The sequence below is a fragment of the Eulemur rufifrons genome, chromosome 28 (genome assembly GCF_041146395.1).
Source record: "Eulemur rufifrons isolate Redbay chromosome 28, OSU_ERuf_1, whole genome shotgun sequence".
Taxonomy (NCBI): Eukaryota; Metazoa; Chordata; class Mammalia; order Primates; family Lemuridae; genus Eulemur; species Eulemur rufifrons.
The window spans coordinates 70,788,025-70,810,790 of record NC_091010.1 but is presented as its reverse complement, the minus strand read 5'-3'; the positions used below and the strand labels follow the sequence as shown (position 1 = coordinate 70,810,790).

The 22,766-nt window shown below is 61.8% G+C and overlaps 1 protein-coding gene across 1 annotated transcript in view; it reads right to left on the bottom strand.

Annotated features, from left to right (window-relative positions):
• The window catches only part of INPP5A (inositol polyphosphate-5-phosphatase A), a 170,683-nt gene extending 161,775 nt beyond the window's left edge, over nucleotides 1-8,908 (bottom strand). Inside the window, exon 1 of the mRNA XM_069460100.1 lies at nucleotides 8,724-8,908. Coding sequence (XP_069316201.1) covers nucleotides 8,724-8,798 — 75 coding nt within the window. The 5' untranslated portion in view covers nucleotides 8,799-8,908. The remainder of the gene's footprint in view (nucleotides 1-8,723) is intronic.
• Nucleotides 8,909-22,766: the final 13,858 nt, after the last annotated feature.

Here is a 22,766-nt window from a genome sequence, read left to right as displayed (position 1 = left end):
TTGGCCCCGGACCAGGCCCCGAGGACAAACACGAATGCCCGCTGCGGCCCACCACCAAGTGGCCATGCTGGGAGGAGGACGTGGGGAGACCCTCCGAGGAACACTGTCTGCCTGCACCAGCACCTCACCCCTGCCCCCGGCCTGGGGCCTCAAAGCACTGGCCCTCCCTGAGGTGCGATTCCTGCTCACTGACGCCCAAACAGGCCGCCGCGGTGAAACACCACCAGGGCCGCACGTCGGTGAGAGCTGAGGCCCCCTTCCCCTGCCGCCCCCCTCACCCCGACCCGGCGTGCGGCCTCTGGCTGGGCACCAAGGGCGGAATTCCCTGCTATGGAGACCCAAGCCAAAGCCACGTCTTCTGTTCTTAAATCTCCTTGGCTCCCAGAATGGGGACCAGCCACGCAGAGAGCACGTGAGGAGGGGACCAGTAAAGGACGCCCCTGAGGCCAGGACCCATTCTGGACTCTGCTGCACAGCAAACAGGGACCAGACTCAAGTCCACACACTGGGTGACACCTGACCCAGGTCCAGGGTGGGGACAGGGTATAGACGAAGGGGAGGCAGGTCCAGTACGGAGGCCGGAGCCGGTGTAGATGGAAGTGGGGTAGGCCCAGTGTTGGCTGAGCGGGCTCTGCAGTGCCATGAGCACCCGGGCAGCGATGGCCCGGGCAGTCAGAGTGGCTGCAGTAAGGGCGGGAGCCTGGGAGGGCCGTCCGCAGCCCAGCGCAGCCCTGCTAACCCCCCAGGGGCAGAGCAGAGCGAGAGCTCCCAGCCGCTGTCCCCACCCACCCCGAAGAGGGTTCTTGTGCCCAAGAAGACAACTGGCCGAGGTCTGGTGACTGACCAGTGGATCACAATTCGCTTCAAGTAACGGCTGACCCAGGCCCATGCTCCTGGGGGTGGGGTGAATTTATTCTCACTCCCCGAAGGGAAAACAAAGCCAGAGGAGTGTCTGCGGCACCTGCAGTGACACCGGCCTGCCTTCCCGACACTCAGGGCACATCGCCGGTTGCGAAACCTCTTCTGTGCAGCACCAAGATTGGCCCTGGGACTGGGTGCGCCGCCACCCCGACCTGGCCCGGAACCGGCACCAGCCCAGCCCGTCAGGGGCCCTGGCCAGCCCCGCATCGTCCTGGTGGCCCAGCCGCAGGGCTGAGCTCGGCCTCCGCAGACAGCGCAGCCACACGCCCCGCCCACGACCTGCTGAAGAGCCCAGCGCAGCGGGGCCAGCAGACACTCCCCCAGCGCCACCGCCGTCTCTCCAAACAAGACTCGTACGTGTGAAGTTCAAGCGTGTGAGCAGTACAGGCACCACCTCTGCTCTCAGCACCGACGGCCACTCGGGGCAGAAACCTGACTGAACAAGTCACACGGTCCCCAGATGCTCACAGAACAAGAGGCCCCGTGATGGTCGGAAACATGTGAGTTTACAAAGCCACAGAACCACGAGAAGGCAGGGACCCCCACAGGCTCGGCACACACAGGTGACCCCTAAATCCTCTGGCTCCAATTCACGCAAATTTTCGACGATTCCCTTGCCTGGATTAAAGCCTGACAGCGGAAGACAGCCCGGCACCCTCACACTGCTTTTGCACTTGAGCTGTCTGTGCTCACTGTAGAGACCGGAAGCCCGGACGGCTTTCTCGTCTGCGTCTGCGAGTTTGTAGGATTATCCCAAACCCTCCAGGGAGCCCCAACAATCGGGGGCAGGCCAGCTCAGCACCGCCCTTTCTGAAGAGTCCAGTGAAGAGTCACCCCACTTCTCAGATTTAAATGCACCCTCAAATCTGACCTGGTCTCCCAAAGGAGAGCCTGGAGGGGCCGGCGGCTCAGAGTCCACTCCCTGCGCTCTGTGGGTCCACCCTCACCAGCAGAGGGGTGCGGGCAGGCTCCAGCCACAGCGGGAGGGGCGTCCAGGGGCCTGGCCAGGGCGGGCAGTCGGGCCTCGGGGCCTCTGGGTACAGCTCCTCTCCCCACGTCCCTGGAGAGTCCCAAGTGTCCCAGAGAGCTCAAGTGAGCAGAAGGTGGAACTCAAGTCACATTCATGCTTGCTTTGGGGACAGCGTGCCTTCTCCCAGCCGCCTCTCCTCCCTGAGGCCCCGCAGCTATTCCCGTGAGCGCACCAGAAAGGCACACCCAGGAACAGCAGGGAAGCGCAGCGTTGAGCACAGGGCTGAGAGGCACACGGGCTACAGGGCCCACGACGGGTGCCAAGCGGCCACCTGCCCAGCCCCACTGCTGGATGGAGCCCACCTCCCACCAGGAGCCACCTGAGGCTGCCACTGAGGGAGCCCTGCCGCTCAGGGACACGCGCCTCCCCCAGCGCAGCCGCCCCACTGTTCCCTTCAGCTCCCGCCTGACAAAGCCTTCCACCCGCACCCCCAGCCTCCCAGCCACACCCCCAGTCTCCCAGCCTTCCACCTGCACCCCCAGCCTCCCACCCGCACCCCCAGCCTCCCACCCACACCCCCAGCCTCCGAGCCTTCCACCTGCACCCCCAGCCTCCCAGCCGCACACTGGCCCCTGCATGGAGGGCTCTGAAGGGCACTTGGTCTGGGTCTGGGTACTGTAACCTCCAAATCGGACCCAGCAAGTCCATGGAAACACCCCAGCACAGCTTCTTCCCTGAAACCATCACCAAGCAGAGACCTGGGGAGCAGTGCCGGCCCCGCCCCCACGCCCCGCCCGCTGTGAGAGGAGGCCACCTGGGCCCCGCCCTCTGTGTAGGCCCCACCCTCCACCTGGGCCCCGCCCTCCGCGTGGAAGGCACTTCCAGCTACTCCGGCCAGGGGGGACTTCCCGGAGCAGTCTGGGCCGAGAGGCGGTGGACACAGACCCTAAGTGTGAATGTTCTCACAGGGCTGTCCAACAGATCAAAACAGGAGAAACATTTAATATTTCAAATCAAAGAAGCCCCACTCCAGCCCCCAGAAATCTAAACTCTCCCTCAGCAACTCTAGAGGTGACAGAAACAGGAACACACGGAGGACAGGAGTTTGTGAGCAGAGAACAGAGGCTGAGTGCACGGCCACCCCAGCAGCACGGCCGGAGAAACAGGTCATCGCCGGGCTCACGTCAACACGCCAGACACCGCCAGGGGCAGGCCCGCAGCACTGTCCGCGGGCGGGGAGGTGTCCGGACCTCGCCGTGACCTGCAATCAGCTGGAACCTCGACCCAGTTGATCCCACCACCCTGGGGGACGAGAGGACCCCACCTGATTAACACAAACTCGGGCAAACAGACCACAGTCCTCACAGAGAAAGTGTACTGGGATCTCAGGTCAGAGGCGGTAATGGCAAAAAAAGAAAGAAAATGCTGAGCCGCATCCAGCCTTGGGCCATCGCAAGGGGACCAGGGGTCTGGGAGGGCCCCGGTGGGGCCTCAGGAAGCCCACCCCGCGCCCGGCAGCAGGAGAGAGGCCGCTTACGAAACGAGGAAGCCCCCGATCTCCTGCGCAAGAGCACGGCTCCACACTGGCTTCCCCAGCGGGCCCTGCACGCTGCGTCCCGGCCCAGCTCTTCTCCCCGACTGCAGCACTGTGCGGAGAGGGCACTTGGAGCCATCTGGGTGACGTCCCCGGAAGTGAGTGTGGCCAGAGGCGGATGGCCCAGGGCCCTGACACCGAGAGGCCTGGCAAGGAGAAACGAAGGCAGGGCGTCCGGGAAGCCAAGGAAAAGGTCTTTGAGAAAAGACGAGTAATAACAAGTGCTGGGGAGGACGAGGAGGGTCAGAGGCCTCGGACACCGCTGGTGGGAGGTGACGGCCAGGTCCTCGCGGGGTTAAACGTGGAGCTACCACGGCCGCATCCCGGGACCGGCACACCCACCAGAACTGCAAACACGTCGCAGCCCCCACACAGACGTTCACAGCAACATCGTCACAACAACCGGAAAGTGGGGACAGCCAAACCCATCCACGCGGGAACAAAAGGCAAAACGCGTCACATCACACCACAAGTGTCACTCAGCCGTAGAGGGGCAGGGAGGCTGGTGCAGGCTACACCTGGCGAACGCCGCGCCCAGTGGAAGACGCCAGATGCAAAGGGCTCTCGGGATCCCTCTCACGTGTCACCCTCAGACAGGCAAATTCACGGGGACGGGGCGTGGACTGGTGGCTGCCAGGCCAGGGTGTTGGCGGGGGTTACACGTACAGGGTCTCCTCTGAGGTGATAAAAACGTTCTAAATTGACTATGGCGACAGTTGCCCACCCTGTGACTATACCATGAACCGACGAGCCGCACCCTTCAAGCGGGAGATACGGCACGTGGACTCTGCCTCCGCAAAGCCGTTACCAGACAGAAAGTCCTGGAACAGGAGTCCACGGAGCGAGGACAGAGGATGCTGCTGGGCACTGCCCGCATGGGGCCCCTGTGACGGGCTGAGGCCAGGGGACTGCTAGGAGCAGGGCTAGGACACTCAGTAGGGCTGGAGGAGATGGGGCTTCAGCATTTTCAAGGTGGAAGAAACTGTAGCAGAACCATCTAGAAACAAGGGCAACAATGAAGTCCCAAGAGAGAGGGATACCCACCCCGAGGCCGCCATACACTCCCAGGGCTCAGGAGCACCTGCGGGTTGGAAGGCCCTCGGGTCCCTGTTGACACCCCCGCCGAGCCCACTCCACGGGCGTGCGGCCGCCGGGCCAGGCGGAGGGCAGGGCTGCACGGAGCCAACGGCCGGGCCAGGCGGAGGGCAGGGCTGCCCGGGAGCTGATGGCTGGGCCAAGCGGAGGGCAGGGCTGTGTGGAGCTGACGGAGCTGACACCCCGGAGCCGGCTGTGCTCCCGGGACCCCACCGCTGGCCTGAGTCTCCTCCCCAGGAAACTGCCTGGCTTTGTGGGGGTAGGAGCTCTGACGCCACAGCTGGCTAGAGTTCACCTTCTCGGTTCTCCCCTCATAAAAACGCAGGGCAGCAAAGGCCAGAGGCCTCACTTGTCAAACCCGCCACAGCAGGCGAAAGAGGTAGGTGTGGAGCCCCGGCCAGCCCTTGGCAGGCGAGTGGGCAGACAGCAGGAGTCCGACTTGGGAACGAAAGAGCAGCCACACGGCTCACTGAGGGCGGCTCCCCAGATGCTGCGACAAACCGGGGAGGGGTACGGGCACCCCCAGCCACTTCTAGGCCCAGGGAGATGTGCACGAAGGTGGGAAGGGTCACCAGTCTGGACAGAGGTCCCAGCGTGTGGGCTGAGGAGACCTTTCCGCAGGGCGACCGGGTCAAACTATTCTCACGGTACTATGAAGCGATTCCCTTCCCGTTCTTCTCTCCCCAGCGGGCGGGGCGCTTTGCAGAGGGCACGTGGTGTGCGGAGGCGTCACCGCTCTGCCACCTGCACCATGTGTTCCTGTGCTCTGACGGGTCAGCTTCGCCCTCCAACACGGCAAACGCTAGGAGTGAAAGCCGACATGAACCAGGACTCTCGGGTCCTCCGTAAGTCTCAGAACACGGGGGACAGAAGTCTGAAGACCGATGTGTCATAAGGCATTTACCGCAAGGCCGTCTCTGACATCAAGGCGTTAGAAGGAACCAGAAGGTTCCTCAGTGGGACAGCTAAGCAGACTGCAGCGTGGCGTGCTGGGGACACGACGAGGCCAGCAGCGGTGACGAGGAAGCAGAGGCTGCTGAACAAAACATCGTGTGGATCCCAGGGTGCTAAGGACAAACGGCTCAGGTGCACACAGGCAGAGTCCAGGGGTGACGTCCCGGCGGGGAGGACGAGGGGGCTTGTGAGGGAGACGCTCGTGAGCGAACCACCTGTCCCTCGTGCATCAAAGGAGAACGGTGGCCATCACGGCCAGCACGTCCGTCTCAGGTTCAGCTTCCTCCCGGGAACCGCGGGCCCCGAGGACGCAGCTGGCGCACTGGTGGCTGTTGGAGCGGGCAGTCAGCTGGTTTCTGAGACGAGAGCAAACGAGAGAGAATTCCTTCACGGGCCTGGGCCCTCTGCAGGGCACGCTCGGCAACAGGGGCACGTGTCACACAAGGGCAAGCAGAGTCGCAAAGCAGAGCTTCTGGGATCTAGTATTAGTACAAACCAAGGAATTAAAAGGTCCTTCACCCAACAACTCGCTTTCACAGGTCAAGTGTCTGTCCCACAAGCACCACATCCCAAACCCGAACCCAGGAAGGAGGCCCCGGCCGGAAATGACTGACTATTTCCACCTGGTGCTCCAGCGTCACCCAGGCCAGCAGAGGGGACAGCTCCCGCCACGGGGGCCGCGCCCCACACAGTAATAAACCTGACAGGTGCTTCTCCACTTACCCTCACTCACGACACATCTTGCGGGATTAACCCACGTACTGTTTACCAAAACAGATGTTCCTTCTAGGCGTAAACGTAACGCAGAATTCCACACAGCCGTAGGAAGAGTGAAAATGCAGAACATGCGGCTCAATACAAGTGAATTGAGTTACCATTTTAACATCAACAGAGAAATACGTGTATACAGCAGAAACCCAGCAAAAATGCTAGAACTCAGAATCCAAGATTACTGGAAGAATGTTTGCACAGCAAAATTCTTTTCCCTTTGAGACTAAAATGCCCCACCAGGCTTAATTTTCCTGACATTTCTGAGGCTTTGAAGCCACAGCCAGTGGGTCTGAATCATCTGAACCAACCCTGCTATAGCGACATGTCACTGGAGAGTCTAGAATAGAACGCCACACACAGGCACACGCCCATGCAGGCACTTCTGCAGAAAATTATCAAATAGGAAACTAGATAAAGTTGCCGTAACAAAGTCCGTGGGAAAGGAGCTCATCTCCAGCAGGTGAGTGTGATACACGGCGCTCACAAGTTAAAAAAAGAGAACACAAAAATAGCGCCTACTTTTATGAACAAAAACCAACCCCAGCCTGTGCCTGAACTTAGCTTAATGATACACTGCGCCCATGCCTGCCGCCGGCAGAGGCCCAGATCCTTCTCCGAGATCTAGAGCGTGCTTGTATCAGCGGCACACATCCATCACAACACTGGCACTGCACCAAGCCGTCCACCTCGGGGAGGGCGGGAGGGAGGGACGTGGCTCCACAGCTCCATCTGTGCCACTTGGAGCTGCATTCTGCTTTATTTGGGTTGGCAGTGTGAGCACCAACAGCGGGGTGGCACCGTGGCTGAGGCGCTGAACTAGGGCAGCCTCGGCCTGCCTCTGGGAGCTCCCGGTGCATCCTGGGCCTGGGCTCCCTGTCTCCCCAGAGACACCACCTCGGTTCAGGTGGGACTGCGGACTGGGGAGGGGCAGCCCTAGAAGGTGGAGCCCTCAGGCAGTTAACATCCCTTTTCTGGCCTTGAAGAGCTTCTCTGCATCTTTTTCTTTAATATACAAGAAACATAAAGTTCTCTGGGCTTTCAACAGACTCCCCTTATTTAGGAACTAAACAGATACTAAGTTACAGGGTAAGACGAGGGTACCCTACACCAGGAGCCCTGCTCAGTCAGCCACCGGCAGAGAGAGGCAAGCACCCAGGCATGTGGGGCCAAGGCCTGGGGCCCAGAGTGGAGGGCCCAGGATCGGAAGTCAGGAGCCAGAGTTGGGGTGTGGGGACCAGCATTCAGGGGCCCGGGGCTCAAGGCACCCAGGCATGTGGGGCCAAGGCCTGGGGCCCAGAGTGGAGGGCCCAGGATCGGAAGTCAGGAGCCAGAGTTGGGGTGTGGGGACCAGCATTCAGGGGCCCGGGGCTCAAGGCACCCAGGCATGTGGGGCCAAGGCCTGGGGCCCAGAGTGGAGGGCCCAGGATCAGAAGGCAGGAGCCAGAGTTGGGGTGTGGGGACCAGCATTCAGGGGCCCGGGGCTGAAGGCCCAGGTTTAGGGACTAAGGTTTGGAATTTGGGGATAGGAGTTTGGGAGGGGGGCGCTGGGGGAGTTTGGGGTAGGGTCCAGGTTCAGGGCCCCAGGACAGGGGTTCAGGGCTAGGAGTTGGGGTTTGAGTTGAGATTCAGGGTTTAGAGTTGAGCTAGATTGGGTTTAGGGGGCAAGGGACCAAGTTTGAAGGCCAGGGTTCTGAAGTTAGAATTCAGGGTTCAGGGACTCAAGACAGAGGTTTGAGGCCAAGGCTCCGAGACAAGGGTTCCAGGGTTTAGGCCCAGGGTTGAAGACAGGGCCAGAGCCAGGGGTCTGGGGATCAGGGTTCGGGAATCAGAGGTGGGACTGGGTTTGGGATTTGATGCCCACAGACTGGGTTTCTGGGGTCTGAGTTCCAGAGACTGTGAACACGGTCAGCACTGGGACTCAGGACTGCAGTTTTCCCGTCAGGATTTGAAGACAGGGTTCAGAGGCAAGGTTCTGGGGTTAGGGTTCAGCAGACAGAATTTGGAGGCTGGGGTTCAGGGGCCCAGTCTTCAAGTTCCAGGCTTGAGATCAGGGCAGGGATCTGGGGTTCTAGGCTCGAAGGTCAGGGTCCGGGGATTTAGAGTCTTGGGGTTCATGGTCCAGGATCCAGGGCTCAGAGTCTGGGGTTTCGGGCTCAGGGTTAAGGATCAGGGTCTGGGGATCCAGGGCCCAGGGGTTCAAGGCCCAGGCTCAGGCAGGGTTCAGGGCCCGGGTCCACAGGTTGGGGACCCCTCAGGGGACCTGGGGCCCAGGGGTCCAGGGCCCGGGCTCAGGCAGGGTTCACGGCCCGGGTCCGCGGGTTGGGGTGTGAGGACTGTGGGGTCGGGCCGGGGTCGGGTGAGGGCCGGGGCTGGGGCCGGCCGGGCCGGGTGAGGCCGACCTGCAGCGGCCGCACTTACATCGTCGAAGAGCGAGCCCACGTTGGCCGTGACCAGCAGGACCGCGGTGCCCTGGGCGGCCGCCTTCCCCGCCATCGTGCCGGGCGGCGCGGGCGCTGGGCAGGCGGCGCGGCGCTTCCTCCGGGGCCAGCGGGGTCTCGCGGGGCCGCGGCGTCAGCTGCGCCGGGGGGCGGCCCCGGAGCGCATCGCGGGCCGGCCGGTCGTGCCGGGCCTGGCCGGGGCTCCGGCCTCGCGCTCGCTCGCTCGCGGCTCCGCGGCCCCGCGCTCGCTCGCCGCCGCCGCCGCCGCCGCCGCAGCCGCCGGGCCTCAGAGCCGTCCGCGCGCAGCCATTAGCCCCGCCGGGAAAGTTCCCGCAGCCGCCGCCGACTCCGGCTGAGGGCGAGTCCCGCCCCGCGGAGCCGGGCCGGGCGGGGCCTGCGCGAGGGGCGGGGCCTGCGGGGGCGGGGCGGGGCCTGCGCGGAGCCTGGGCCAGGGCGAGGCCGGAGCGCGGGGCGGGGCCTGCGCGAGGAGGCAGGGGGCCTGAGCGAAGGGCGGGGTCTGAGGATGGGCGGGGCCTGCGCGTAGCTGGGACAGGGCGGGATTTGGGCGGGGCGGGGACTGGGCAGGGCGGGGCCCGTGGGCCGAGGCGGGGCCTAAGCGGGGCGGGGTCTGCTCAGGGGCGGGGGCGCGGGCCTGAGCGGGATGCGGCCTGAACAGAAGTTCTGACTGGGGGCGGGGCTTGAGGAAAGGGCGTGGCTTGTGCGGGGCGGGGTCTGAGAGGAGGCGGGGCCAGAACTGAGGAGAGGCCTGACTGGGGGCGGAGCGGGGCTTGCGCGAAGCCAGGGGCCTGGGCGGGGCCTGCTCGGAGGAGAGTCTCGCTAGGAGGCGGGGCCTGAGGTCCGGGCGGGGTCTGCGGACGGGGCGGGCCTGCGGGGGCGGCCTGGTCCGGGCTGCTCCTCGGCTGAGCTCCCGTCAGTCAGGCAGGCGGGCCGCCCCGCCCCCCGCGCCGCGGCTGCGCACAGACTCCGCCCTCCGCACTCCTATTTCGTCACGGCCCGCGCTGTCATCGCCTCTTAAAGGGGCCGTGTCCTTCTTTGCGCCGTGGTTCCGATGGGATCCCGGGCTCTGGGGCGGCCAGGCCCGGCTCCCTGCGGACAGCCGCGGGGCTCTGCAGCTCCGGACGCGCTCGCTCGCGGACAGGCCCCTGCGACGCCCCGCGCTGACGGGTCGCGTCAGAGTCTAGGGCTGCGCTGGGGACAGGGGCAGGAACGGGGTTGATTCAGTGACGATCGTTGAACCCGCAGGTGCGAGTGTCACGCACGCGCGCTCACCCGAGCCGGTGGGCGCCGCGCTCGCGGCCCAGTGCTGGTTCGGTTCTGCCGGGACAGACTCGCCGGCCGGCTCCCAGCCGCGCTCAACCGGGCTCCCCGGAAACCGGTTCGCTCAGAGCCCACGTGTGCTCTGGCCGGCGGGGGCTGCTGGCGGGAATCGCGCTGCGGCGGGTCCCGACCGCCAGGATGCGCCCTCCCTGGCAGACCCCGGGGAGCTGGAGCCCCCCCACCCGGACACGTGCGCACGAGAAAGGGGTTGGGTGAGCTCGGGGGAGCCCTCGCCAGGGACCGGACCTGACGGGCGCCTGGCCTCAAGCTGCAGGAACAACGTCTGCCGTTCACGCGCCAGTCTGCGGTTCGTTGGGGTGGCCCCAGCCGGCCACATAGTCTCTTCTTCATGCCACGGATGCCCTTGTTGGAAACCAAGGGCAGGGCCTGGCTAGGGCCTGGGACCGGGCATCTGCCCTCACAACCAGCACGCCCAGGCCAAGCAGGCGGCATCCCCGCCTCCCTGTCCTTCCCCAGCGCCCTCTCCTCCTCCTCGCTTCACCTGCGATGCCCTGCCCCTGGACACTGCCCTTCTGGGAGGCTGCCACCTCCTGTTTCCCAGACACCCCTCACAGGCCTGTCCCCCGAGTCCTGTGCCCAGTCTGAAGCCTCCAGCACCCACGTGCGTGGCCCTGGCCATAGCGTCAAGCTTCTTGTCACCAGCAGCCACACCGTGTCCTAATGCAGGCACCTCACCTTCCCACGACTTCCTCTCCATTTCACTTCTGCAGGACAACGCCCTGCCACTCCCGTTCATTCATCTGCCGTCACATGCACATCGCACGCACACCTGCACACACACAGGCATGCGTGCACACACCTCTGCTTCTCCCCAAAGGTAGAATCACTCTGTGCACCCTCTCCCCCACCTCTCCCTGGCCCCTGCACCCACTAGCTGGCCCCGGGGCTGAGCCCTTCGCATCCTCGGAGCTGCTCCTAAATTAGAAAAAACCAGAAAACTAGAAAACACCCCATTCCTGCACCCCTAGCATCTCTCAGATCTCAGGGGCACCCACGCCGAGCACCAGGCCCCTGGCCTCTTGCATGTGTGCCCTCTTCACCCAGAGATGTCGTTTCACCCCTTCTATCTCCCTCTGAACCAGCAACCACACAGCCCGGAGGACACTAAAATCCTGAGGAAGGATGTACAGGCTGGGATCTTCCCCGTCAACCTACATAACAGAGAAGCTCAGGAATAGACATCACAGTGGGAACGCACGTGCCGTAGCAAATTGTGTGCACATGAAGGGAGACAAAGGAAGGCAAAGGTTTTCCAAGGAAAAACGAGAGGGTTACATAATTGTTTTGAATCAATTCTCCTTGGCTACAAGGATCAGTAAAAAGGGTGGCAGCAGTCTGAGGCTGGACAGGCAGTTGCTTGGCAGATGTTCTCGCAGAAGTATTTTTTTGTACAAGGTTTTGGTGGCCTTTGTGTAAGGTCAGAGTTTTTGCAGAGTCTTTGTAATAATGTTGTTATCACGCATTCCTGCCTGAGCAGCCCCCTTCATGGCCCTCCCTGGCCGCATGTGTCCCTGTTTTTAACACAAGTGACTCCATGGGACTCTGACAGCCTTCCCACACCAAGTCGCAGGCCCACCAGCACCTGCACCTCCTCTTCCCTGCTACTTGGAACGAGGTGCCCCTCCCGCCTTCGGCCACCCCCTGGGAGCTATGCCGCCAGCTCACCAGCACGCCCGCTGCCTCTGCTCTTAGGAAGCCCCGTCGCCCTGCTCCCCTCGCTACACAGCTTCTCCTGAAAGTTGCCCAGAGCCTTGGCCCTGCGAGCCAGGGGCACTGTCCTCCAGGCGCTCACATCTCGCTGCTCGTGCCCACGCCCGACTGTGCCGTCCTCACAGGGCCCTCACTGGCCTCTGAGTTCTGGCCTCACCTGACTTTCCAGTGTGGTTGAGGTTGCTCTGGCGTCCACGGTGTTTCTGCCCTGCCCCCACCCCTCCTGGAGCCCTGTGCTGGCTCCTCTTTCTCTCCGCCCGAAGCTCTGGCGTCCTGGGACTTGGTCCTGGGTCTGCCCCTCCTCTGTCCACTTTGTCCTGGCCAAACTCAATGGGCCTGCACCTCATGTCCTGTGAGCACACCAACCGCTGCACCCAGAAGGGCCATCTCACACCCAGCCTGGAAACAAGTTCCCAGCGGCCCCCTTTCTCCCACGGCGCAAACTCCGAAACACCTGCTTAATAACACGCCAGGTGTGGCCAGCTCAGGCCTTGGCAGCTGTGCTCCCTGCTGGCTGGACGGGCACCCCCATCGCACTGTGGGCTGTCTCCCCTCCCTTCTCACTTGGGAACCAGGCCCCTCTGTCCCCGCCCCTCCTGGCCCGCCACACAGTCAGCCGTCTGAGAGCGGGACTCTTGGGCCTCACGCAGGCGGCCAAGCAAAAATGCTCGATAAAGCGAATCGATGACACCTACAGCCACCACAGCCCTGGAGCCGGGGCTGCCGGGTCCCCAGAAAGACGTGGACCGTCTGCTGCTCTGTGTTAAGGGTCCATTCATAAGGTCCAGGGTGGGGGACACCACTTTTTCCTTGTGCCTTTTTTCCCTTTTGAATGTTGCCCCATGTCTTTGCGTTGCCTTTGCAAAACCACAGTAAGTTTCGTGAAGCCCTGCTTCCCGGGTTCGGGAGGGGCCGGGCCCACCCAGTCCGCAGGGGCAGGAGAGGGACGGGAGGCAGCTGGGCCTTGTCCTCGGCGGAAACCAACCGTCCTCAGCCCAGTGCTCTGGGGCTCCCAGGAGGGAAATTCAGCCCAACTCTTTTGTTAAACAACAATATGATGTAAGCTTTGTTAAAAGCACAGCACATTAGTCACTAAATATCACATCAGTAGTTTAAGACAGCAACCAGTTTCCTTATGAACTGAGAGTTATCGGACGGCCCAGAGGGTCCCAAGCAGGACCCCCCACACCTGTCCACCAGCGTTGAAAAGTCGTCCGTCAGCGTCCACGTCTACGGCACTGCGGAGCTGCAGAGAGCGTTTCAATCGTTCAGTCACCAGTCCTCAGCACTCTTGCCTGGGGGTCAACTTCATTCAGTCGTGTATAGAAACACTGAAGTGAAGGGACTCACTCAAGGTGGTTTCTGCAGACAGAGCCTGGCCAGGTGACAGGAACCCAGGGTCCTCTGGGTGGGGCCAGACTTGTTCACGTGAGCCAGAGGTATTTGGCTGTTAGTAAGTTAGTGGGGAGCTGATGACTTTACCTCAAACTCATCTGGAAAAGGGAGGTTTTTCCTTCTTTTTTTTTGAGACAGAGTCTCGCTCTGTTGCCCAGGCTACAGTGAGTGCTGTGGCATCAGCCCAGCTCACAGCAACCTCAAACTCCTGGGCTCAAGTGATCCTTCTGCCTCAGCCTCCCGAGTAGCTGGGACTACAGGCATGCGCCACCATGCCCGGCTAAATTTTTTTTTATATATATATATATTTTAGTTGGCCAGATAATTTCTTTCTATTTTTAGTAGAGACGGGGGTCTCACTCTTGCTCAGGCTGGTCTCGAACTCCTGACCTCGAGCGATCCTCCCGCCTCAGCCGCCCAGAGTGCCAGGATGACAGGCGTGAGCCACCTCGCCCGGCCTTCCTTCTGAATTATTTGTATACTTACTTCCCTAATCTGCTTAGAAATAGTTATTTTTCAGGTACCAGTTGTGTGTGAGGGACTCACGTTTCTCATTTCTTACGAGGTCCGCCTCTCTGCGGTATGTGTGAGCGTCCTGAGGCTGCAGGACCGAGACGCTCACCAGCCTCACGCAGGCGGGAGCAGAGCCCAGCCGGGCCCCCAAGCCAGCCGGTGCCAGCAGCCCCTGGAGTCTTAACCTCCACGCACACGCACTCGTTTGTAGCACACGCTACAAACATTTATTCAGGGCATTGTCTGTGCTGTGCACGGTTCTAGACAGCAGGGAAAACATGGAAAAGGACAGAAGACCCTGACCTCAAGAAGCTGAAATCCCAGCAGTTGGGAGAGGCAAGAAGCCGTGTAGGGTCTTTTGGGTCACGTGACATCGTGCCAGCCTACTGCATGTTCCCTTGTAAAAGTCGCGTGCCCCGCGCGGAGCGTTTGAGGACTGTAGCGCAGTGTCAGCGCAGGACGGGGCCGCGTGCACACTCGCGATTTCCCTCCCGATAAACCCAGCACTGTCACCATTTTGATGGCCTTGTCTCCCACCAAGCCTCGTTTGTACTCAGCGCCACAGTGCGCACGCTGATCATGTCGTACGCACAGTTGTCACTGGTTTTTGTGAAACCCAATGTAAGTGCTTTCAGATAAACTCAAAAACTATTTCTAAATGTTTTTAGTGCCTGTGTAATAGGCGCCTGACACCCTGATGTCATACGTTTAGGTTGTTTCCAGTATTGCACGGTGAGAAGAACGCTGTGATGACCATCTCTGAGCTGAAGTTGTTTCAGTTCCTAGGATTCTTAAGAGGCTGGCAGCAGCTCGCATCTGCCAAATGAGACAAAATCCTCTGCGGAAGTGACCCACTAAGCGGGGGACTGGGCTCTGTGTCACGGTGCACACTGACACCCTTCGAAAGCCCTTGACAGGGAGGAGGTGTAGCTCTTGGAGGGCTGCCAGTGACAGCGGGGTCCCTTTCTGCTCCCCCAGGGCTGTGGACAGGGCCGGCCCCATAAGGCCCGGGGTGCCGCTGGCTGTTTGCGGCAGGTTGGAGGCGCGCCCGGTCCAGGCTCTGCCCCGCACCCTGGACCTCCTCCACGGCACACACTCAGAGCCCTGCGTGACCTTGACATCTTCCTATGCCCCCGGGAGGGAGTCAGTTTTGTCATCCCACTTGACTTTGAAGGAAATAAATAGTGATTTTCGATTCCTCTCGGCCAAAGCCTCAGGTGGGAACACAGGAGCCCTGCTCGTTTGGTGAAGCCGTTAATCCCTCTCCTTTGGCAGAAGCCGACTGTTGCCAGGACTGAATTATTTACACAGAATGGTGTGGGCAGAAAGCGTTGGCACACGCTGAGTGGGACAAGCACGGACTCGCCATGTCGACGCGGCTCCTTGCCGCAGACCTGCCGGGGTAGCGTGACCCTGCTGAGGGGCACGTCCAGAAGGACAAACGGGCTCCCAGGTCACCGAACGGCCCAAGCAATAGCTAAAACAAAGACAGGAAAAGTAGGCAAAGAAAATCTGTCTCTGAGCTGGCAATGCTTTCTAAAGTTGTCAAAGCATCCAGTATTGTTTCAGTTAATTGTCAGGGTAAAGCAAGAAAACTACTATTTTCTTTTGATGACCAAGTTCTAAACAAGTGCCAACTCTTGCTCTGATAAGCAGCATGGCTAGCGCTGGACATCGCGCTTCAAGGATTCACAGCTCTGCATCATTTCTATCTTGCAACTTTGTATTTAATAAATCAGCTTTATAAAGACTCATCCCCTTTGTCCATTGTTCAAATCTTCAGCAGACTTCAAAACCATGCTCCCATTATTTTAAAAGTAAAAACCCCATAGGCACCTGAGCCCTCAGTTGCCCTCTGAGCTCTGGAGGGCGGACTGTGCCGGTCTCACCTGTCGGTGTGCCAGGAGCCCTGAGCGTTGCACCCGCACGAACGGAGGCTCACGCCTCACTCGGCAGCGAATAAAATAGGAATAAACAACTAAACATGTCAATAAATGATCCCACTAAGATAACGTGTTCTAATTGTCAACAGAAAAGAACCCAAACTCTATAAAATAATTTTTTGTTGTTGTTTTTTTGAGGGTTTTTTTTTTTAGAGATGGGGGGTCTCACTCTTGCTCAGGTTGGTCTCAAACTCCTGAGCTCAAGCTATCCTCCCACCTCGGCCTCCCAGAGTGCTGGGATTGCAGGTGTGAGCCACCTCACCCGGCCTCTGTAAAATGATTTAAAGAAATTTATTCTGAACCGAATATATGGGACCATGGCCTGGAGAGCCACACCCAAGAAGGCTTGAGCAAGTGGTCTCGCTGTTTTGGGGTTACAGTTTGGTTTCCTACATTTCAGGGAGGCAAGAATTCCACATAAAGCCACACATCGACACATGGAAGGGGCACATTGGTTTGGCTGGAAAAGGTGGAACATCTCAAAGTGGGGGTTTACAGGTTACAGATGGGTTTAAGGATTCTTTGATTTGTGATTTGTTAAAGAAACGAAGCTTTGTCTAAAGGCTGGGAATGTTCAAGATAAGGAGATCTGCTAATCAGAGACAAGTCACCAGACACACACCCAGACCCACGCCATCTCCTAAGAGACGCGATGACCCGCAGGTGTGGGTCCAGCTCTGCCGTGCACGGCCTTCGCCTGGTGATGAGTCTCCAAGGAGGGAGGGTCATGACGAGGCGTGTCTGACCTCCCTCGTGGCCAGACGCTCAGCTTTAGGGTCCTTCTGGGGTCCCCTTGGCCAACAGGGCGTCGACTCAGTCAGCTGGAGGCTTAAGATTTTATTTGGGTTCACATCGTGAGAAGATATTGTCACAGCTGTGCCAGGTTCATGGTCCGCTGCTCAAGAGGAAGCCCACACGCGGAGACAGCAGGATCGCAGCAGAGAAAGAGTTAATCTCACGGGCGCCACGTGAGGAGACGAAGTTCTCAAATCCATCTCCCCAGGAATCTGGGAGAGAGGGTTTGTGAAGATAGTTTGGTAGACAAACTGCGGGGCAGTTGGGTCTGCTGCCTGGGTTTGGGGCTGGACCGTAGGGGCGTAGAATCGTCTTCTCTGCCGAGTGGGCTCCTGGCTGCGGGTCGCAAGACCAGTTGAGTCAGTTCCTGGGCGTGGGCCGCTGGTCTGGGTGGGTCGGCTGTTCCACCAGGACGCAGGGCCGGGAAGCTGTCTCAGAAACCAGCCTGGGTTTCACGGGTGCTGTGGTCTGTGCAGCAGTGAAGACAGCTAAGAGGATCGTGACCATCCGCTCTGCGACTCCTGAGTAGCGAGCAAGCATAGCGGAGCCAGCCAGGGGCCAGCGTGGGTGTGTGTGCTTTGTAACGACTGTGCCTACAGCTGCGCAGACCTCGGGCCCTGCCACAGGCCCACCTGCGGCCTTTCGTTAATTTCACAAAGGGCGGTTCCTGCCGGCGGCACGTGTGGGAATTGGGGGAGTGCGACCCCCGGCCTGAATTCAGGCAGCAGCAGAGAGGGTTGTGAGACGCAGTCACACAACGGGGACACGGCCCTCTTAGTCCAAGTGAAAGAAAACTGGTTTGTGGAGCAAACCCAGTATTTACTTAGCTTTCAAAGTCCAAGCATCCCAGAATTATGTAAGAAGAAGGAACGCTTTCAGCCGCGCTTTTCTTCCCGACCGCGTTTTCCGCTGTCTTCTGACGCTGCCGAGAGCCAACTGCTTCTAACCGCGGAAGAGGTGAGCCAGAGGCCCCCTCGGAGCTATTTTAAGCACAAGTTATAAAGTAAAAGCAGCTGTAAAATGAAAGTTTTAGGAACATTTCCATTTCCTGGAGCGATGGAACAGAGGGCCTTGCCAGCGGGCCCCAAGCAGCCGGAATCAGCTGCTTAGACAGGGGGATGGGGGGGGCCCAGCCCCCACCAGCCTGACCGGCACGGCGAGACCCCTGCCTTTTGCACCAGTCCTGGCCGTGTGAGAGCCGAATGTCAGTAATTCATCAGGGGGCGGAGCCTGGCACATGCCCTGGGCCCCGCCATGTGTTTAAGATGGGCCCTGCCCTGTCCCGCTCAGAGCCAGTCCACATCAGGCTGGTGCGGCCCTTCCTCCTGCCGGCCGCCCATCACGACCTCTAGCCTCGGCCAGAGTCCTTGTCAGGGCCCCAGGAGACTCGGGGTGCCCTTCTGGCCTCCCTGCGCGCCACACCGAGGAGCCTGCCCAGGGGCCTCTGGCCAGATCCAAGGGGCCGACCCTGGGGATGCCCTGAGGCGGCCCCTCCTCAACAGGAGCAGCCAAGCCACCAGTCCTGCCCCAGGTTCACGCCCAGAGATTGGGTGGGGACCCGAAGGGCCGCCTGACAAAGACAGAGCTCCGGTGACAATGGAGTGTGCGTCCCCTTTTGTGAACACCAAGCACCCACTGAATGCCAGCCCTGGGTAGAGCGGCTGTCGGGGCCCCGACCCCAGGGCTCCAGCCCGAAGCGTGCCAGGCCCAGGGAGGGGAGAGTATGGCAGCCCGCCGGGCCAGCTCTGAGCCCTCAGCCCACAGGGGGGGCGGGGGGTGGCCTCCCCCACCTCCCTAGTGTGGGGTGAGGCTGGCGTGGGCTCGGCATCCTCAGCCTCCCCCTCCTCTGTTTGCCCCACCCCGGTCTGCAGGGACCCTCACCTGGGGCCAGCGACGCCAGCCCAGTGGGGCTCGGATCAGGGGTCTCGCCCTGAGAGGGTCCTTTGCCGCCACATCACGTGTCCAGAGAGAAGGCGTGGTTCTGAGGTGTCCCCATCTGTGCAGCTGTGACTCCACAGGGGAACCCCGTGGGGAGCTTGGTGCTTGCTGGGGGCCTCTCCTGAGCGCCTGCTGTGGGTGTCACCCCTGGGGCAGGGTCCCTGATGGCCTCCTTCCCTGCCAGCCACACACTCCAGGTACCGTCTGGCCACGGCCTGTCTTCAGTGACTCCGCGCTCACCACCTGGTGCAGGTGAGCAGGCTCCGCCTCAGGCCCCTCTGCCCCGCCCAGAGCATCCTTGGGCCTGGGGGTGCCGGGGCCTCGTTGGTCAGTGCTCAGTGGCTTTGTGGTCCTGTCACCTTCTCATCCCTCCCCTCGGCCCCTTGGAAATGCAGTTTTCAGTGACGTGTCTTGATGGCAGGCGCTCTCCCTGCAGAGCTGTCCCCGCGGCAGAGGGGCCTCCTACTGGGGAGGGGCTGACTGTGTAACAGACGAGTGCGCGGCTCCGGGATGTGGGTGCTGCGCCCATGGGGCGTGCAGACCTCCGTGACATTGGCGGAGTCCCCCGAGGCAGGCAGGTGGGACACAGACAGGTGTGGAAGTGATTTCTTCTTTTCAAACCTAAGAGAATGGAGGGAGGGCCGTAAGGAGGGCCCGGCGGGGTGCAGGCCGGCCGGCCGCTCCCCCTCCGCACTGGGAGGACGACAGGCCCCACCTCGGCCACTGCCACAGTCGCCCGCGTCAGGCGGTGGCTCCCGGGCTCTGGGACCGCACGTGGTGAGAGCTCACAGACAACGCTGCCTCGCGCCCGCCCCGCCCCGTCCCCCAGAAGCTGGAGTCTCGGCGTGTTTAGGACGTGTTTACCACTCATGGCAGTTTTCTGACAGCCCAACCCCAGGGGATATCCGTGTTAGCACTGAGTAAGTCACAGGGATCACTGTCGTGCCCGCCCGCCGGGGACAGGAGGGCGTTGCTGTTTCCCTCGGGGCTTCCTGAGGAAGCTGAGCCCCAAGGCTGAGGGTGGGGGCTGGACACAGGCTGCCTGGAACCTCACTCTTGTCTTTCCAGAACGTCCCAGGACGTCCCAGCTCACATCCTGTCTGGACACCAGCGTGTCCCCGTACTCTGAGTGGTCACATCTTCAACACCAGAGATGACCCCGCTGTGCTGGGTGGTCCCGAGTCTGGCCCTCCGGGCCCGGAGAGGGTGTCTGGGGACAAGGGATGGAGGCCCCAGGCGGTCTCCGGCCACCGGGCCTGACCTCTGTCCCCGGGAGCTGACTCGAGGGGTTGACGGTGGCTTCTCTGTGGGAGCCTCGCTCCGGACACGCGGGGCAGGGACCATCAGGCTGTGCTGAACAGTGTGTGACAAACATGATAACACTGTCGCACCTCCTGGGGCCCCTCCCCAGGCCAGGCAGGCTGGGACAGAGACTGCTGGAGGCCAGGGGTCAAGTTGGCTGTCCAGAGAGGCCACGGCGGCTCCCCCGTGGGGAGACAGCACCGCGCCCTGACGACAGCGGCGCCAGCCCCGGGGCGCCCACCCTGACCGCCCAGCACCGCACGGGGTCCTCTTAGCGCCTGGGGAGTCCCACGTAAGACTCCCTTGTACCAGGAAGGAGGGGGGCCCGAAGGGGGCTAGCGAGGGGTTGGAGGGTGCAGCTGGGCGCTGAGCCGCCGGGTCTGCTTAGCCACTTCCTCTGGCTTCACCACGGCGGGCAACGAGCCCCCTAAGAGCAAGACGCCACCTATACCCAGAGCCCAGCGGGCTTCAAAATGTCAAATGCACACGCTCTCTGATCCCAGGCCTTCCTCGGGGGGTTGTGTAGAAAAGAACAGTTACAAAGTGGACAAAGACGTGTCATTCCCGGGCACCTGGCAGCCCGGCAGGGAGCAGAGGCAGCGCCACATCCACCAACAGGTCTGGGTCAGGGGGGTCGTGCCACGACTGGCACGCGTGGCCGTTGGTGCGGCCGAGGTTTGTCCAGACGGAGCCGCACACAGACGCAGCGCGGGGTGGTGATCGCACAGCGGGTGTGGACGGAGGCCTCGGGAACTGTACGGGAGGGCTTGGGGGTCGCAACTCTCTCTTACTGTCACTTTTTGCTATGGTTCTATTTTTTGCAAGGAATATGTGTCACTTTCTAATCAGGCAAAACAGGAAGCTATTTTGGGACAAACCACCCAAACGGTGCCTCTGTGCTGGGGGCAGGGTCTCCGCCTTCAGAGGACGCTGGCGCTGGGCTCAGGGCAGCTGACGGGGCTTGACTGTCTCCCTCTTGGTGACAGGTGTGGGCGGGGGGCGGGGGGGGGACGACATGGCCCGTGCTGGGCGATCCTCCTGGCGGAGTAGCGGCCGGCACGTCTCGGGGTCAGGGTCCTGTCCGAGTGCGTAGAAGTTCATTGGCAAGTGGGCTGAGTGCCGCGCGGGGGCTGCTCCTTCCCAGGCCCCTGCTGTTAGTGCGAATGGCAGAGACCCCCCAGCACCGGCCGGTGGCGATTTTGCCCCTGGAGACAGATTCTAGGCTTGTCTGGGGCTGGCTGCCCCCTGACATACCTCACACTCCTGCGGGTGGTTCTCTTCCCAGGTGGCCAAAATGACCACTGGGGACAGGACGCAGGGCCAGCTTCGTGGGGGTGGCTGGGCACAGAGCAGGGTGCTCACCACGCCCCACACTTGCCATGAATTCTCAGCCATTCTTGAGTGGCCACGTGTTCATTTTGCCCTGGGTTCCCCGGGCGACACAGTGGGCACAGAGTCCTGTCTCAGGTCCATGAAGGGACAGGCAGATGTAGATGACTGCCCTGGGGCAGGGAGGGGAGGGAAGGTCTCGCCTCCCGCTGGGACGGCAGGTCCTCCCGGAACAGAAGCCAGGAACGGCAGCGGCAGCTCCAGGGCTCCGCGGGAAGCGCAGGAGGAGGGGCCCTGGGTGGACAGCAGAGGTCACCAGGTCGCCAGGTCGCCGCAGGGCCCAGGGCGGGTAGGCAGCCCGGCAGCCTCGCCCCAGCCCCTCCCCCGCCCAGTAATAACTCCAGCACCAGCCCAGCGCACCGGCTATTTTTAGAGCCCCCAGCCCACCCCCAGCCCACCCCCGTGTGACTCAGCCGGGCCAGTGCTGGGACGAGAAGCCTCCCCTGCCGGGGCAGCTGCAGGCGGCCAAGGGCGCCGGGCCCAGGTGGGGCCACAGAGCCCTGGCCACCCGGCCTGGAGCCCTGAGCTTGCGGAGCCCGGAGCCCAGCAGCCCTGGCCGCTCTGCCCCACCCGCCGTGGCTCCCCCACTCCCCCGGGCTCTGGGCCGGCTCCTCCCCCAAACGCTAGCATGGAAAATCTGATGTCAGAATTCCTGCCTCGGCTAGGAATGTGGCCCGACCTTCACCCCAGGGAGCCGCCTTGCTGAGGCCTGAGGGGGGCTGGCTTTGTCCTCCCCTAGGCGTCCTGGGCACCCTGGGGGCCACCCCCCCAGCCTGCTTGGGGCCACCTGGCCCTCCCCCTTCCTGGCCCCCTCTGTGGCCAGGCTGACTGGCTCCCGCAGTCTTGCCCTACTACTGAGTCCCCAGAGGTGCCACCCGGCGTGTCCCCGGCTGGTCTCGCCCCACAGCCCAGTTTGTGGGTGCAACTGGCCAGAGGGGGTGTTACTGGAGGGGTTTCTGGAGCAGGGCAGCTGGTGCCCGGGCGAGGGGAGGGCCCCTGCCCAGCCACGCACCCTGGACCACGTGGGCAGTGCGGAGACCCTGAGCTCGCCTTCGAGACAGGGGAAGGTGGCAGGATCAGGACAGAGCTGTGTGCGTGTGTGAGCTCACGTGTGTTCTGTGTGCACCTGTGTACATGCATGCGTGTGAACATGTTATGAGCACATGCACAGGTATTGTATGTGCATGTTTACGTGTGCACGGCACACGTGCTTGCATTGTGTACACAAACTGTGCGTGTGTACACACAGGTGCATATGCGGGAGCTTCCGTCCCCTGGGAGCAAACTGCTGCTTCTCCAGCACGTTCTGGCCAAGCAGGAACAGGGAGCGATGAGCCCCCACCGCCAGCTGTGGTCTGCACAGGGGCTGCAGCCGGCTCGGAAGGCCCCCACTTCCCAGGTGGAGGAGGGAGATACTCTGTCACCAGGGCCAGCCCCAGGGCAGAGGGCGGGGCTCTGCCAGAGCGGGATCCTGTCTCCACAGGGGCACCGGCCTCTCCAGAGTCCGGGAGGCTTCACGGTGGGGAGCCCGGGCTGACCACTAGCGGAGCTGGGCACAGTGGGCTTGGTGAGACCCCTGCTGCTCGCCAGTTCTTCCAAGCCCTGCTCCCCACTTCCCCGGCTCCAAGGGCTCTGGGGGCCGCCCTGTCTGCAAACACCAGCAGCAGACGCAGGCAGTG